Genomic DNA, 18,250 nt, shown 5'->3' on the forward strand with positions numbered 1-18,250 from the left:
TGCACTGCTTTCAATGCATATTCATTGGGGAGATCCTGAAAACCCGACTGGATTGCGGCCCTCGAGGAGGGACTTTGCCACCCCTGTCCTATGGCATCTACAAACCCATCACCAGAATCCAATAAGAAAGACATGGGAACACGCCAATGTCGCTCACGGAACACTTACTGCGTTGTTGGCCAACCACGGCTAATTAGCACAAACAGCGAGTCCTCGCAGCGCCGCTTCAATAAGTCAGCGCCGCTCTCACGCTCGCTCTCAGCTGTCGTCAGACCGGTGGGCGTGGCCACTTCCACACGTGCAGCGCTCTGCACGCGCCAGAGGAGGCGAGCCTCGCTACATCAGCCCCGACGAAACCAGCGAGCGCGGCTGCGCCGAATTATTACAGGACGCAGGAGGCGGCAGTTGGACGTCTTTAAGGAGCGGAGCCTGGGTCGCGTGGATGCCGCGAGAATTACCTCCGCCGCCGTGCACCTGCGCGGCTCTGGCGCGTGCCCAACTCGACCGCGAGAAGCCCAGCAGCTCGAACGCAACCGTCCAATCGCCAGCCTCCTGCAGACCTCTGAGGCAACTTCCTGTTTCCGGTGAGGCGGGACGTATCGGCGGAAGACGAGTTGTATCAAGTGACGGGGCACTGGGAGACGGGGAAGTTGCGGAGCGGCGTCGGGCGACCTCAGGTACGAGTTTGACAGGAGGGATTTGAGGGACTTTTGAACTGTATGAATCTGACAAATGGTGTTTTGAAGTGTTAGCTCTGCTCTCGTTTCTCTTCTCACTCTCTCCCCCCACCATATTCTAAACCATCTTGCTGTCTCCACTGACTAATCAGCTCCAACCTGTAGCCTCAGTAGACTGCAGACCTCGACTTCAGAAAATCACTCAAAACCTACCTTTTCAGCAAACAAGACCCTTCAGATAATCTCAGGGCCCCTTGCTCAGCTCATCCCCTCCTTCATGATAGCTCCTTTCTCCCCCTTCCTCTTCTACCCTCTCACTTCTTCATCTGCCAAGTTTGGCTAAATTTGTTGTAAATCTACATGTCTATGCGGATCCTAATCTAATTAATGTAAACCGCCTAGAACTCGCTGGCTATGGCGGTATATAAGAATAAAATTATTATTATTATTAAACCATTAACCTGCTAATGAGCAACACCCAGACCTCTTTCCTTCCATCTCTCCTCTTTTGGGGCTAACTTCTGAAAAGTAGATAACTCTGTCAACTGTATTAATGGTATTGGAACTCTGCTCTTGTTTCTCTTCTCACTCTATTCCCACCATCTAAACCATCTTGCTATCGCCACTGATTAATCAGCTCCAACCTCTCTGAACACACAGACAAGCAACGAAGACTACATTAAACCATTAACTGTAGTCTCAACCTGCTTCTCTTTTGGAGCTAACTTCTGTAAAGCAGATTTACTGTGAACTGTATAATTTCTGACTCTACACTTGAGAAATACTTCTTTGACAAAGGAAATACTTACTAGGATGGGAATACCAGATGCTGTAGGCTAAAGAAGAAAGACCGGTCTCTGGATGTATGTGAAGGCGTGTGAGGGCAGCTCTGCTCTCAGCCATTTCTAAGCTGAAGAGCTCTGACGTGGCAGCTTATCACCAGATAGTAGCTCTCGGACTCTTCTGAACTTTTTCTAATTACAGTATAATCTCGTTATAACGGACTTCAAGGGACCTGGCAAAACAGGCCGTTATATCCAGAGTTGCATTTTTTAAAAACTTTATTTAGGTCAACTTGAAACAGCGCTCGGTCAATGAACAACAGTCACTGCACAACCATATCAGCAACATCAAGAACAAAACTCAGCAAAACATAGGTATGGCACGAAAAGATTGCAAAACCAGAACACTAAAAGATGTTCTAAAGCATTATGTCGCACTGTACTGGAAAGAAAAACATTCTGTCATTTTCTTCTGGGCTGCATTTGGATACTATATCACCGGCACGCCACGTGCCTTGTAGGCAGAGCCGGCATATCGTTTATAGCCTAAGAAAACTACAGCTAAAAGCAGCTCTGGGGACCAAATTGGTTGTTATATCCGGAAGTCCGTTATATGCGAGTCAGCTATATGCGATGATTTTCTGTATGTTTATAATGGTGCACGACCGGGACCAGCGGACCTCATCCGCTTTAGGTGAGGTTCTGTTATAAGCAAGTCTGTTATAACTCTATCTTCTTGTGATTGTGAGATGAAGTGACAAAAACAGTGCTCGGTACTCAATGTAGTTTGCACCATGGATGAACCTATTCTCTGCTTGCTTTCCTAATATCTAGTATTCTGCTAGTTTTTTTTAAATACTGTCTGGCAAAATGAGCTAAGGATTTCAGTGTATTTTGGACAGTGATTCTTTAAACAAAGCTTGGCTTTTGTACATATGGTGTGGATTATTTTTCTCTTTGTACATCACTTTGTACTTATACATATTAAGTGTCATTTGTCAAATGCCCAGCCCCCTCCCCTCGACTTTTAAGATCCTCATAAACTTCTAGTGATACAACTAGAATGAATGATACAACTAGAATAAATTATTTTTTCCACTTCCAGATTGGGTTTTGTTTTTTTAAACATATTCAGAACTAATCTCGCTACATATCCCTGGGATGTTGTTTTTTTTTAAAGAACATCTGAACTGGAGAATATTTGTCCTTTGTGTTATGTATTAGTTTTATATTTACTTTTGTTGTGTTTTATCATGTGGGTTAAATTCGAAAAATGAGATAGAAAACATATTTATATTGGTGTGATATACAGGCAGTCCCCGAGTTACCCAGACACCTGACTTAATTACGACTCGTACTTAAGAACATGATTGCAGCTTCCTTTCACTGAGCAGTATTTCCTAGACTCCTACACTTCTCCTGCAGCAGATTCAGGCATGATGCATGGCCACATTAAGAACATTGTGTGGTTGTGCATGCTGTACCTTAGAGGGAACACTAGTAGGAACAGATAGCCCTTTTGTCAGCTGGAAGCAGAGGTAAGCAGCAAGAATCTCAAAATCTACAAGTTCTGAGTTCCATGAATGTTTACTTGCAACCCGTTCTGAGCTTCTGGGAGAACGGGATAGAAATCAAAATAAATAAATACAAATCCGACTTAAGAACAGCTTTAAAAACTTAACTCATTCTTAACCTGGGGACTGCCTGTACATTCCTCCTTCACAGATGGAAGAAATGGACAGAGATTTAATAGAAGACATTCAAAATATAGCTGTAAAAGGTGAAGTACTATTAATAGGAGATTTTAATATGCTAGATTTTGATTGGAGTATCCCTATTGCAGGATACAATACAATCTTTATTTGTTTACTGCCAATACCTTATAGAAGTTCACAGTGGTTTATAGACACTAAAATAAAATAAGTAACTACTGTAGGTACTATTGAACTTCCCTCACTGTCTAACTATAGTACCCCAGAAAAATGTATCTAATGTCAAAGATAAAAAGGGAAAGAAGAACAGTAGAAAAAAATTATTATATGAGCTATAGATGTAAGAAATCTGCGATGCACTGGGGAGATTGAAATATAGAGGAAAGCCTCTGGGAGATCCAAAGACATTAGAAACTCTCCTGGAGACAGCAGCTAGCACAGTGTACTCCATTGAACACTCTGAAAAGAACTGGGTGACCGACCTAAATAAATAAATGTTACAGTGGGTGATCATTTAGGGCTGGATTTGGTATAGGACGCCCGGTCTCAGAAGCCAATGGGCGCCCTATATAGAATTGGGCTTAAGGCTGCCTAAAATAAACCCAATTCTATAACTGACATCCATATTACAGACGCCGGTTAGAGAATCGGGTTATTGTAGACGTGGCCGCTAAGCTTATCACTGCAAAGGATCTTCCTGCCACAATAAGTTTGGCCCCAATTCGTCATATGGGCTTGGACATGCAACAAAACTTATTATTAATAAGGAAGCCTCAGCCCCACCACTCCTCCGCTGTGTTAGTTCAAAACTGCGGGAAGCATTACGTGGCGCTTCATCATTGGCTACCCCTATATATAATGTTCTGTTTACCAATGAATTAGTGTTTTTTATTTTATATATAAATATTATCTTTCCTTAGCTATGCTTAAAATTGTATATGTACTTAGCTTTTATGTCAGCCAACGCCTGGGAGTCTGACCTGACATGACATGTTTCGCACCAAACAGTGTGTGATAAGAAAAAGGAAGCTATTAAATGGCATTCACATCAAGCCCCCTCTCCTAATTCATACATTTTCTTTTATCCCATTTCTCATAAATATATATACTCACTGAGGTCGCGCGTGTCATCCGACTCTATGTTGTGTATGAGAGAAAGATGGTGGTGGCGTCAAACCCCGAAATTTACACTAATTCATTGGTAAACTGAACATTATATATAGGGGTAGCCAATGATGAAGCGCCACGTAATGCTTCCCGCAGTTTGAACTAACATAGCGGAGGAGTGGTGGGGCTGAGGCTTCCTTATTAATAATAAGTTTTGTTGCATGTCCAAGCCCATATGATGAATTGGGGTTATGCACGTTTGGATTTGGAATAGATACATATCAAGCGCACTGCCATACACTTCTTAGGGCTTACAATAAGTTTAGCGGCAGCGGCTGCCAGTCTCCCTATTCCCCGAAATAATACGGCAATATTATTGAAGGGCTGACTGGTAAGATTTGCCTCTTTGCGGATGATACCAAAATCTGCAATAGAGTAGATGGTGTGGAAAACATGAAGAACCTAGCAAAGCATGGTCTGAAATTTGGCAGCTAATATTTAATGCTAAGAAATGCAAGATCATGCATTTTGGCTGCAGAAACACGAGGGAGCGGTACAATTTAGGGGGTGAAGAACTTTGTGCACAAAAGAAGAGCGGGACTTAAGAGTATGTGATCATCTTAAGGTGGCTAAACAGGTTGACAATGATTTTATTTTCAATTTAATGATTGAATTGTGTCATTTTTGAGAAATTGCATCTGCTGTCTATATTTTGCACTGTTTAGGAAGAATTGCATTTGTTTCTATTTCTCTGAGGGTTGTACTATTATGAGGGCGGGGGCGGGGCAGAGCTTGCGGGCCCCCCCCCAAAAAAAAACAAAAAAGTGTTCCGTTGCCTATGGCCCTCGGTATTATAAAGAATGATGGAAAACTTGTGTCTTAAGTGGTCACGTCCGCAATTGCCTTCAGCTCTCACCTCCAGCACGAGATTACGTACACATGCACACTGCACTGTCTCCAATGGTTACGTACTGGAACGTTGCCCGCCTCACTGCTGTAACCTCACGCAAGCGCTTTCCTGCGTCTATATGCGATTGTGAGGTGGAGTGGAGAGGACAATTGTGTACAGACGCCCTCCAAGTACCTACAAATCCAAAATGTGGCCCCGCAAAGGGTTTGAGACCACTGGGTTAGAGGGACAAGTCTTGTAGTACCCCATAACTAATGACTAAGGCTTTAACTTGCAGACATTCAACCATATCTTTCCAAGTAAAAATGAACCTAATAATTTAATGGCTATTCTCCCAGAACCCAAACCCATCACTCTATCAAACTTTTTCTAATCAATTGTGCCACATTTTATTCAGAAAAACTTACATTGCTATTACGCATGTGGACGAGTAAGTAGTAGAGATGGGGCTTGATAGAATCCTACATCCAAATGTTCTCCACCTTGTGCACTAACCAAGAAGATGTATTGCTACGTAGTTTTGGTTACTATGAGTCTCTTGTTTTTGTAGATTGTATAGGCTTAGTCTCTTTATTACCATTATTTTGCTTGTTTTAGGTCAGAATGAAAGCTCTAATTTTGGTTGGTGGCTATGGAACAAGATTACGCCCCTTGACACTTAGCGTGCCGAAGCCCCTGGTGGATTTCTGTAACAAGCCTATCCTGTTACACCAGGTTGAGGCCTTGGTGAAGGTAAATTTGTCATTTTATTTTATCATATTTGTTTATTGCGTCTACAAAATTCACTCAGAGCATATAAAATGACATTATCTAGTCACTGGCTCGTATACAAATTATAAGTAAAATAATGTTGTCCAAAGTGCTTCATTTTTTTCTCTTTGTGTAACTGGCTGATAATAGTATGTTAGCTGTTGATTCTCCTTAACTGTGAATCTGCAGAAGGGTGTCACTTTAAGATCTTGAACTCCTGCAGTGGAGAACAGCTCCCTCTTCAGTTTTTCCTTCTGAAAGCAAATTCAGAAGATGTGTTCTGATCTGCTCTGCTTCTTTTTGTTATTTTCGGGTATTTTTCTGTAGTTTTTTGAGTTTCTTTGTGACTTAGGTGCTCGGAGGTCCCCTTCTTGGGCTTACTCCGCCAGGGAAAGGACACAGTCCCACATGGGTGGACTGTTGCTCACAGGCCAATCTCTTCACAGTGCCTTGTATGTCACTGGATTGACCTGATTTCAAATTGGACTTTATTTGATTTTTTTGCTGGGTTTCTATCTATTTTGATTTTAGTTTTTAGTTTTTTTTTTTATCCTCCTAAATATTCAATTATCCCAGGACAAGCAGGCAGCATATTCTCACATGTGGGTGACGTCATCCACGGAGCCCTGACGCGGACAGCTTTTCAAGCAAACTTGATTGAAGATTTCAAGTTTGCTAGTGCTGCACCACGCATGTGTGTGTGCCTTCCTGATCCACTAGAGGGCGCATACCCTCCTCATGGTCCTCAGTTCTTAGTTTTCCGCTGAGCCAGGAAGCCCTGTCTCTCTTCTCTGCGTTCTTCTAAGTGCCTTTCTGGCACCGCGGCTTCTTTATTTTGTTAGGGAGTCGCTGTGCGTTTGTTAATTGATCGTGTATTTTCTTTGTTTCAAAAAAAAAAAGGACTTTTTATTGTGTTTCTGCTTCCATCGGCAGGCCCTTCTTGGGCCTCAGCCATGCTGCTAGGCCTCATTTTGCTGCAGCTGTATTTTCTTCTTCCCTGGCCTCTCTCTGGGCTCACCTCGTGTGAGCAGAATGGCCGGGACCCTTTTTCCTTCGTTGGAATCGGACTGAGTAGCTTCAATCCCCGGTAAGTTTTTCTTTCTTTCTTTCTTCTAGGTGCGTTAACTTGGTAACGCCACCGGCTGAGTCTCAGGCATTCCAGGCATCGAGTGCAATCGTGCCCGCCTCTACGAGACCTTCGATGCGTGCCTCCTTTCATGGGAATACTCATCTCGAGGTTGCCCTTTATGGAGCATACTGCTGCACCTTTATTGCCAGTTTCATTGGTATGGTGCCGACTTCGGTGTGCCTCGACGTCGACTGGGGCTTCGTGCCTCGACGTCGACTGAGGCTTCGTACGTCGGCTGAGGCTTCGTGCCTCGACATCGGCTGAGGCTTCGTGCCTCGACGTCTCCTGGGGCTTCGTGCCTCGACGTCCCTGAGGTTTTGTGCCTCGACGTCGACTGAGGCTTCGTGCCTCGACGTCGACTGAGACTTCATGCCTCGACGTCGACTGGGGCTTTGTGCCTCGACCTCGACTCTGGCTTTGTGCCTCGACGTCGACTCTGGCTTTGTGCCTCGACGTCGACTCTGGCTTTGTGCCTCGACGTCGACTTTGGCTTTGTGCCTCGACGTCGACTCTGGCTTTGTGCCTCGACGTCGACTCTGGCTTTGTGCCTCGACGTCGACTGAGGCTTGGTGCCTCGACGTCGACTGAGGCTTGGTGCCTCGACGTCGCCTGAGGCTTGGTGCCTCGACGTCGCCTGAGGCTTGGTGCCTCGACGTCGCCTGAGGCGTGGTGCCTCGACGTCGCCTGAGGCGTGGTGCCTCGACGTCGCCTGAGGCGTGGTGCCTCGACGTCGCCTGAGGCGTGGTGCCTCGACGTCGCCTGAGGCGTGGTGCCTCGACGTCGCCGGAGGCGTGGTGCCTCGACGTCGCCTGAGGCGTGGTGCCTCGACGTCGCCTGAGGCGTGGTGCCTCGACGTCGCCTGAGGCGTGGTGCCTCGACGTCGCCTGAGGCTTTGTGCTTCGACTTTCTGCCTCGACGTCGACTGGGGCTTGGTGTCTCGACGTCGACGGATGCTTTGTACCTTCGACGTCGGCTGAGCCGTGTGCTCCGTGTCGCCTGATGCTTGTGCTTCGACGTCGACTGAGGCTGGGGGCCTCATCGTCGGCTGGCGTCGTCGACCGAGGCTTCGTGCTTCGCCGTTGACTGGAGCTTTGTGACTTGACGTCGCTTGAGGCTTTGTGCCCTTTGGTTGACTGTGGCCTGGTGCCTCGAAGTTGACTGTGGCCTGGTGCCTCGAAGTCGACTGTGGCTTGGTGCCGCAACGTCGCTAGGGGCTTTATACCTCGGCATCGACTGAGGCTTTGGGCCTCGGCGTCGACTGTGGGTTTGCGCCCCGGTTTCGACGGGGGCTTCGTGCCTCGACTTCGTCTGTGGCTCTGTGCCTCGGCGTCTCCGGCTCCTATTCGAGAGGGTTCCCCGTTTTCTCTTCGGTTCATTCCGGGCAGCCGTGACGGATTCTTGTAGTGCGGAGTTTGGTTTCCTGGAGGAGACTCTCTCCCTGCTCCGGCTCTATTGCTCCCGCCATGCGTCATCTCGCTTGGCGCAGAGTGTGGCTGAGGATCCGAACCTCCAGGATCGTCTCGCCACTTTTACTTGCGTGAGTACTGCGTTTCTTGAGGCCTCTTTTGCGGAGGCCACTAACCGCCTTTCAGAACGCGACCAGTCCTTCGCCTATCGGGACGCCTTCAGCTGAATCCCTTCTGCCTTGGTGGTTTGGACTCCTTCTCCGGAGGGGCTCTCCGGATACCTTTCTTGTGTTATCTCGGCCTCCTTCGCAGCAGCTGCTATAGCTGCAGCAGCGCCGGGTTATGGTCCAGCCGCCGGCTTCGGCGACTCCTGGCCGTCTTTTTGACTATTCTCGCATAGCCTCCGGGCTGCTCTCTTTCTGGGGATTCCTCCCCTCCCTTCGGGAGTGTCTACGCACTGGGAGTATAGCCTCGCCTCTGTCGGTTGGGCGTTCCCATCCTCCCATCTGAGTCTGGTCCTGGCCCTTCGTGACCTGCACTAGTTTCTAGTCTTTTCTGCCTCTGCCTCGGCAGGCCGCCTGTCTGCGCCTGAGTCAGCTGGTGTCTCAGCGGTCTTCGGCCTCGGCCGAGCTGATGCTGATGCTTTGGGATCATGGGTCTCCACGGTTCATGTCCCGATGTTCACCTGGTTTCCTCTTCGTGTTCCCCGCTGGACCCGAGCATCTCAGTGATGGCAGGATCGGGATCCCGCTTCCCAGCGCTTTTGTGGTGTGCTGGTTTCGTTGGTGGGCCACCTCTTCGTATCCCCGCATCAGAAGGTTCTGCCGATGGACTCCTCGGCATCGGCTTAGGGGCGCAACACGACGGCCTTCGGACTCGGGGTCTTTGGTCGGGTGCGGACCGTCGCAGCCGCATCAATCTGCTGAAGCTCCGGGCCATTTACAATGCTGTGGTGGATTTTCGTTATTGGTTGCTGGATTGCGGGGTCCTGGTGCGTCCCGACATCCCGGTGGCGATGTATTCTGTGACCAAGCCAGGGTGTACAGGTTCCCTGTTACTTTGCAGGGAAGCCCTTCGTCATTGGAGGGGGAGTTACACCACTATTTCTTTCTTTGGGCGGTGTATTTCCGGGGCGAGCAGCATTGTCTGGTGGACACGTTGAGTTGCCCTTTTCGGCTGCATGAATGGTCGCTCCATTCTCAGACTCTGCGGCATGTGGTTGTTTGGTGGGGAACCCCACAGGTAGTTCTGTTCGCTTTGCCCCTCACTCACTGGTTGCCTCGATATTGCTCGAGGATGTTCTCCCGGGTTCGCATCGAGGTGGATGCTTTCCTTCTCGATTGGATGGGCAGGTTCCTCTATGTGTTCCGCTTAGAAACTTGGTTTAAGCGGTTAATCAAGCCATCTAATATGTGTTCCCTCCCTTTACTCTGATTCTCAGGTCTTTGATACACCTCCTGTCGGTCTGCGCCACCATGATCTTGATGGCTCCTCTGTGGCCCTGGCAGCTGTGGTTCTCCCTGCTCCTCCAGCATGTCAGGGAGCCTCTGTTCCTACCTATGCTCCCTTCTCTGCGGTCTCAATGTTGAGGTTTCTGTTGCATTCCAATCTGCAGTCTCTACACTTATCAGCTTAGTTCCTCGCAACGTGCCTCCCTCCTTCTGTTTCTCTCAAGTCGGTGGGGGTGTTTTCGAGGCCTCTCGAAAGATCTCCACTCGGCAATGCTATTCCCAGAAATGGTCCTGATTTGCTGCATGGTGTGCTGAGCACCGCATGGATCCGCTCTCTGTCTCCTTGCCTTCAGTGCTGGTTTATCTGTTTCACTTGTCTCGGTCTGGTCTCAAATCGACATCTATTCGAGCCCACCTCTGTGCTTTTGCTGCCTTTCATCGGCCGCTTGATGGGACGCTGCTCTCCGTCCATCCGACGGTTTCCCGCTTTATGAGGGATCTCTTCACTGTACATCCTCCGCTCAAAGCCCCTCCGGTGGTTTGGGATCTTTGTGTGGTCCTGACTCAATTGGTGATACCTCCATTTGATTCCATTGATAAAGCTCTTTTGAATTACTTCACCTGGCAGGTGGTATTCGCAGAGTCAGTGAGCTGCAAGCTCTGGTTGCGGACCCGTCTTTTCCTGTATTTCTTCATGACACGGTGGTCCTGCGTACTCAACCCCAGTTCTTGCCCAAGGTGGTTTCGGACTTTCCTCTCAATCATTCCATTGTTCTTCTGGTCTCTTTTCCGAAGCCCCACTCGCCTCCTGGCGAGGTGGCGCTTTACGCACTTGACTGTAAGAGGGCGTTGGCTTTTTATCTTCAACGCACTCAGTCTCCTCAGACGGTTCCTCAATTGTTTTTGTCCCTCGACACTAATCGGTTAGGACGCCCAGTTTCCAAGCGCAACTTGTCCAACTGGTTGGCTGCTTGTATTTCCTTTTGCTACGCTCAGGCTGGTCTTGCGCTGCATGGTCGAGTCGCGGGACATAAGTCCGAGCGATGGCGGCTTCTGTAGCTTTCCTCAAGTCGACGCCTATCGAAGAGATTTGCAAGGCTGCCACTTGGTCTTCGGTTCATACTTTCACCTCCCACTACTGCCTGGATACTCTGTCCAGGAGCGACGGCCGGTTGGGCCAGTCGGTTTTGCGTAATCTGTTTTCTTGAATTGCCAACTTCCCTCCGTCCCTTTTTTGGTTAGCTTGGAGGTCACCCACATGTGAGAATATCTGCCTGCTGTCCCTGGATAACACCTGTTATGGTAAGTAACTGTGCTTTTTGGTTTAATTCTTATTTTATTTACAATTTTATTTGATTTTTCTGCTGGGTTTCTATCTATTTTGATTTTAGGTTTATTTTTTTTTAATCCTCCTAAATATTCAATTTTGGTTTAATTCTTATTTTATTTCAACTTTATTTTATTGTTTTTTCCTGCCAGAGTTTATTTAATTTTGCTCTTTCCTCTTGCGAGTGCTGAATGCTGACCTTTGCTACTGTGTATTTAAATATTTTGTTAATGTTAATGAATGTTTTATATGGTACTTTTGAACAGATAGGGAAGTTTTAAGCACGTAGTGTTAACTGCCTTAATCTGACAATAATTGTAAGGAAAAGCGGTATATCAAATAAACTGAACATACCTACCTACGGAGCCATCCTACTTGGTGTTCTTTAGGAGCTCGGGGTCCGTTCCCCTGGGAGCTATTTGCCTGCAGATTTTTCAGAGGCTTTAACACAGGCTGTCTGGAAGCTGGCTGCATATCCCCCCCCCCCCCCAATCGCTTTGTGTGCATTTTTAGGGACGGGAGTCCATAGTTGAGGTCCGTTCAGCCAGAAGATTTCCATGGACAGTTGAGTTCCTGACAGTCTCTGAGGCAGAAATCCTTTCCCTGCAGGTAGAAGCACCAGAAGTCAAAGTGAGTAATCCTGTTATTTATTACCTTGGGTCCATACTGTCTCCTATCTTATTTAATATCTTCTTCAAGCCTCTGGCTGAGCTACCTCAGTCAATGGACACAAAATTCGGTGTCAGGTCAAAAGTGCGCCGGGACAAAGGCACACGCAGACAATTGAGCGCAGCGTGGAGGTGCGCACCGCAGAAAATTACAGTTTTTACGGCTCCGGGGGGAACCCCCCCACTTTACTTAATAGAGATCACGCCACGTTGTGGGGGCATTGTGGGAGGTGTGGGGGGTTGTAACCCCCCACATTTTACTGAAAACTTCACTTTTTCCCTGTTTTTAGGGAAAAAGTTAAGTTTACAGTAAAATGTGGAGGGTTACAACCCCCCAAACCCCCCACAATGCCGGTGCGATCTCTATTAAATAAACTGGGGGGGCTCCCCAACAAAAAACCCCGTCGGAGCCCCTAAAAACTGTAATTTTCTTCGGCGTATGCCTCCATCTTGCGCTCAGTTGTCGGCGCGCGCCTTTGTCTTTAGTGGGGTTGTCTATGAACCCAAAATTCTATATCTATGTCGATGATGCACAACTACTCATACTGCTGCTAGATTGGCAATAGCCTCCTTATGGAATCAACCGCACCCTCCCACATGGGACATGGTGGAGCAACGCTTGCTCAATTGGCAGCTCCTTTACCATTTAACGGCCCTACGGCATGGTAAATTACATGGATATGCTCACATTTGGCGTAGATTTCGGGCTTCTGTGGGGGGCTGTGGCAGGGGTGGCTGGGGGCCTTGAGTTGAGCTTGGGGCTGGACTGGAGAGATTGGGACTTGGGGGAATTCATAATCATTTTTCTCTTTTATTTTTGGTTTGCGTATAACCTTGGATGTATCTCAACCTATTGGGTGCTGTGGGTTTGGCGTTTTGTCCCTGGGGGGAGGGGGAGGGGGGTATGGGCTGTGTTCTGGTGGATATATTAGTCTGTTTTTGTTGAACTGTAGGGATTACATATGTTTTTGCTCTGGACTTCACTTCGGACGTTTTCTGGAGTGTGGTGTATTGTTTGTTGTTCCATTGCTGTTGTATCTCCTATGTATATGTAATACTTGCTGTGTTTATTGTTAATAAAAGCTTTCATTTAAAAAAGAAAAAGCCTCAGACTAGGACCCTCCCACCTCCACAAAGGTGGTTGACAGTTGGTTAATCTCATTGGCAAAAAACCTCTGGTGCACTCCAGGATATAAAAACCTTAAGCGGAGCTGTTAGTGCTAAACGATAGAAGAAATAACTTTTAATTTATTTTCTGTTGATCGGTACACCAACGGTGGCCAGCGTTTCACAAGTCTGCTGCTTCAGGGTGTTATTTTTTCTATCGCTTAGCACTAAGGTTTTTATCGTTTAGCTTAAGGTTTTTATATCCTGGAGTGCAACGGAGGTTTTTTTGCCAATGAGGTTGACCAATTGTCAATCACCTTTGTGGAGGTGGGAGGGTCCTAGTCTGAGGCTTTTTCCTCCATTTTTTTTAATTGTACACTATAATTAAGCCTAAGCTGTGCTGTTCGTTTTCCACCTGACATTGCACTTTTTTCTTGTGAAAGTGTATTCTAGATACTATTGAGGGGTTTTTTTTAGTTATCTGTTCTAGTGTATACATATGAAGGGAATTTTTAAAAATAAAGTAAAATTCTGGAATCTCTCCAGGCACACCCGGAATCTCTTCAGGGTACGCCACTGTGACACGGATTTAGCGGCTGAATATTGCTTCTAAATTGCCTCGGCCCCACCCCTAATCTAGCCCCTTTTTAATGCAGATATCTAGCTGTTAAAAGGATAATGTTGGGCAATATAATTAATTTTTTTTTATAATGCCTTGATATAAGTTGATGAATACATAATTAGTTTTGAATATCAGACCCATTGTTTTTAGTAGCTGAATAGGAAGCAGAGAACTAGAATGCTATAACTGCAAAACCACTAAAAGTATATTTATTTTAAAAATTTTCTATACCGTTTACAACTAAACGGTTAACAAGATATACATAATCTGAAAACATAGTAAAATAGACACACAAATTAGATTCATAGCTAAAAAAAAACTACATAGTTTTGCATAAAAACAGAGCTTAAAAACAGATAAAAATTAATAACGTGTCATGGATACAGATTAATATCATAACTGTGAATCATAAACAGTTCAGGTTTACCAAAAAAAAAAAAAAAGTATGACTAAAAGAAAGAATCAACAAATTAGTGGGTTTTAAGTAATTTCTAAACGTTCCCTTTTCGCAACAGTTCTGTATCTGTCCTACCATAGAGTTCCAAATCTTAACTCCTGCACGGCAAAAGGTCTTTTTACCAGTATCGACCAACCTTGGATTCACAGTCGTCTTCAGCAGAGCCAAATTCTCAGAACGCAAAGATTGTTTTGGAATATAACTAGATATGTTATTTTTAATCAGTTCTGGAATATTTCCGTACAAAAATTGGTGACAAATCATTAAAACTTTGTACTGTATTCAACTAATAATGGCTATATGTGATGGTGTTTAGTAATAATTGTGATTTGCTTTCCTTGGACAGGCAGGTGTAAAGCATGTGATCCTGGCTGTCAGCTACATGTCCCAGATGTTAGAGAAGGAAATGAAGAAACAAGAGGAAAGGGTAAGGTGGTAGTCTTCTCAAAAATGTCCATCTTAGGTTCTGATCTGCAAACCAGTGCATCACCATAAAATGCCATCCTTTTGAGTACCATAGACCCCGTAGCAATCCCAGAATTAATTGTAGCTTCTCTGGAATAGGCTACTAGCAGAGGCAGTAGTAACTAGTACTATGAAAGAATGTGAGCTTGCAGTGATACATAAGGGTTGTCCTATTGGATCAGAAAAAGGGTCCATCGAGCTCACTATCCTGTTTCCATAAGTGGCTAGTCTGGCAAAGTCCCAGAAGGTAGCAAGATTCTATTCTGCTTAATCCCAGGATAAGCAGCGGCTTCCCCCACTTTTAACTTCAGTAACAATTTTGGACTTTTCCTCCAGGAATTTGTTTGAATCTTTTTTTTTTTTTTTTAAACCCAGTTACATTAATTACTTATACTATTTGTTCCGATCCCTTGTTCTCTATACTCGTACTCTGTATTTTGTGTGATTGATATTCTTCTTTCCAATCTACATGCTGGTATTCCTTTCTTATTTTTCTTAAATTTTTAGATTGTGAACCTCTTAGGTCTGTCTTCTACAGTCATAGCAGTATAGTAAATGTGAAATAAATAAATAATAATTTAACCCCTCCCCCCCAAAAAAAAAAAAAACTATTTGTCTTGTAAAAATATTTCTCCTGTTTTCTTTAAATGGTACGATGATGGGTTAGCTGGACAACTTGTGCATTGAAAAACTGTACTCAACGGGAGAGGAAGTGATGTCACTGGACAAGATGGGAGCTTGAATGCTGAGCTCAGTTCCTAGCCTGTGCAATACCTCTGAATAAAAACGTTTTGTGGTGGTGGTGATTATAGGGAGCAGACCTAGCTGTTCACAGGAGGGTCGGATGGCTTCAAAAAAGAAATTACTCGGCGAAGGGACAGTTTCGTGTGCCATTGAAAAGCCCCGGGGCCGAGTGCCATGTGGTGTGGGGCTTATGGAGGACAGTCAGTGACGGCCGTCGCTGCCAGTGGCACCTATAGAAAATATGGCTTCAGAGTGTCTGCTGGATGCTGATCCGTTGACAAAGTCTGATATGCAGCGGTGGTTGGTGGAAGTTAAAGCTGATATTGCAGCAGTGGGCGCACAGGTATGCAAAACAATCCAGGACCTCAGAATGGATTTGGCGGAGTTGGGGTCCAGAATTGACACGGTGGAGATGCGTCTGGAATCCTTTGAACTCAGCGGGGCCTTGAAGATAAAAGATCTGAGCTACAGGGACTCCTAGATAAGGTGGAAGACTTGGAAAACCACACTCGCAGAAACAACCTGCGAGTGTGGGGCGTGTCTGACACAGGGTCTTACCGGGATGCCAGAAGGGTAGCCACCAGACTGCTTCATTGGCTCCTCTAGGAGGATCAGTTGGACCCGGAGGTGGAATGGGCACATCGTGCTCTGGGCCCAGCCAGGCTGAGCGCTTCCAGGATCTGGTTGTGTGCCTTCAGAGCTTTCATTTCCAGGAGCGCTTATTGCACAGAGCCTGGGAACTTGGCACTATAACATGGGTGGCCTGGACTTGGTGGCTTCCACGCTCCAAAAGCACCATGCTTTCAAACCTGTGACCCAAGCTCTAACTCGGGCATCTGTCTGCTATCAGTGGACTTTTCCTTTTGGCCTGCTTATCATGTTTAGAACATAAGAAGCGCCATCTCCGGATCAGACCTTCGGTCTATCAGGTCCGGCGATCTGCACATGCGGAGACCCAGCCAGGTGTACACCTGGCGTAATTTTTAGTCACCCATATCCCTCTATGCCTCTCGTAAGGAGATGTGCATCTAGTTTGCTTTTAAATCCTAGGACGATTGATTCCGCTATAACCTCCTCTAGGAGAGCATTCCAGGTGTCCACCACTCTTTGCGTAAAGCAGAACTTCCTGATATTTGTCCTGGACTTGTCCCCCTTTAGCTTCATTCCGTGTCCTCTTGTCCTTGTCAAATTGGACATTGTAAATAATTTTTTTTTATGCTCTATTTTGTCGATTCCTTTCATTATTTTGAAGGTCTCTATCATACGCCCTCGCAGTCTCCTTTTCTCAAGGGAGAACAATCCCAGTCTCTTAAGTCGTTCCTCGTATTCCAGTTTCTCCATACCTTTTACTAGCTTCGTTGCTCGTCTCTGCACTCTCTCCAGCAGTTTTATATTCTTCTTTAGCTTGGGAGACCAATGTTGGACACTGTATTCCAAGTGTGGTCTGACCATTGCTCTATAAAGTGGCATTATAACCCTCTCGGATCTACTCGTGATTCCCTTCTTTATCATGCCTAACATTCTATTTGCTTTTTTTGCCACCGCCGCACATTGTTCCGATGGTACGCCCAGGTCCTTTTCTTGTTTGCTCTTACCTAGAATTGCTCCTGACATTCTATACTCGTGTTCCTTGTTCTTTCTGCCTAAATGCATTACTTTGCACTTTTCCACATTAAACTTCATCTGTTTAATGGAGTCCATACCAGGGTGTCAATGCTGCGAGAAGCAAAGGGACCTCTTACAGAATGAGGGCATTGAAGTCCAGGCGGAGAGTGTGGAGGATAACGCCATGCGCAGTGTTCATGAACAACTGGCAGGTTATCGCCGACAACGGTTGGAACGGGGAGCCCGTCCATCAGGGAGGCCTTCATCCTCAGGAGCAGCAAAGGGACCTTTTTGACCTGGGACTCTGGCGACTCCTGGCCTGCCTGCATGTTTTACCGCTTCTGCGCTGGGACTCTGTTGGACCTTATCAGCCTCCATCTGACTATTGGTCTGATTTGGGGGAGCTGTGTGAGTGATGGTGGGGCGGTGTGAATGGGGGATATTTGATTCAAGTGTGGATATTTTTCTGCATACAGTGATTTGATAGAGAGATATGGGTGATTGTGCTGGGGTGGGCTGTTTTTATGGTAGTGAGTTCAGTTTTGTGAGGTGGGGGGACGGAGTGGATTGTTGTGTGTTTATGTGGCTACAGAGGGTGGGGGTTTGGTTGTGGGGAAGTGCGACTTTTGTGTGTTAGATGGGCAGTGTTGTGAGTTTTAGTGTTGCATTATAGGGGATACTATAAGGGTGCTTCTTTGGACTGTGTTTCATCCTCTGGGAGATGATTACTTCTTTCGTTGAGAGTGGGAGGTGGACTTTGCTCCCACAAATTGTATTTGGGAGGGGGAGAGGGTGTATACTGGGATACTGAGCGAGGTTATAGAAGCTTCTTTTCTTGGGGTGGGAATGGTGGGAGGGGATCTTAAACTATTCAATACTTGGGATATTTGTTTCTAAATCCACAGCATTCATGACTATATCTCAAAAATATGATGCTGAATCTTAACATAATAGCTTATAATGCCCAGGGGCTTAACTCCCCTGAAAGGAGGTCTGTTTTCTTCTGTGAATTAGTATGCCTGCAGACTTCTATTTGCTTGGTACAAGAGACTCACCTGTTGTGGGCCCATGAACATTTGGTGAGGGACACCAGGTTTCCGGGTACTTATTGGGCCTCACTGGTTGGGTCTTCTAAGAGGGGCGGGGTGGATATCCATTTTGCCTGGAGATTGCAATTTGAGATGAAGAAGGTGGTGCGGGAGGAGGAAGTGACATCACCTTTGTAGATGGACACCTGAAACGGGCTCCATTGTTCGGCCGAAAAATATCCCCTGGAAGAGTGGACTTTGCCTGCTTGACCACATTTCGTAGTGATGCTTGTGAGCAGTGAG

The 18,250-nt window shown here is 46.2% G+C and overlaps 1 protein-coding gene across 1 annotated transcript in view; it reads left to right on the plus strand.

Moving 5' to 3' along the window:
• Positions 1-347: 347 nt before the first annotated feature.
• Positions 348-18,250, plus strand: part of GMPPB (GDP-mannose pyrophosphorylase B) — a 106,841-nt gene continuing 88,938 nt past the window's right edge. The window contains exons 1-3 of the mRNA XM_033926525.1: positions 348-677; positions 5,786-5,920; positions 14,452-14,532. Of these exons, the coding sequence (XP_033782416.1) occupies positions 5,792-5,920; positions 14,452-14,532 (210 nt within the window). The 5' untranslated portion in view covers positions 348-677; positions 5,786-5,791. The remainder of the gene's footprint in view (positions 678-5,785; positions 5,921-14,451; positions 14,533-18,250) is intronic.

Source organism: Geotrypetes seraphini, chromosome 17 (assembly GCF_902459505.1).
Source record: "Geotrypetes seraphini chromosome 17, aGeoSer1.1, whole genome shotgun sequence".
Lineage (NCBI taxonomy): Eukaryota > Metazoa > Chordata > Amphibia > Gymnophiona > Dermophiidae > Geotrypetes > Geotrypetes seraphini.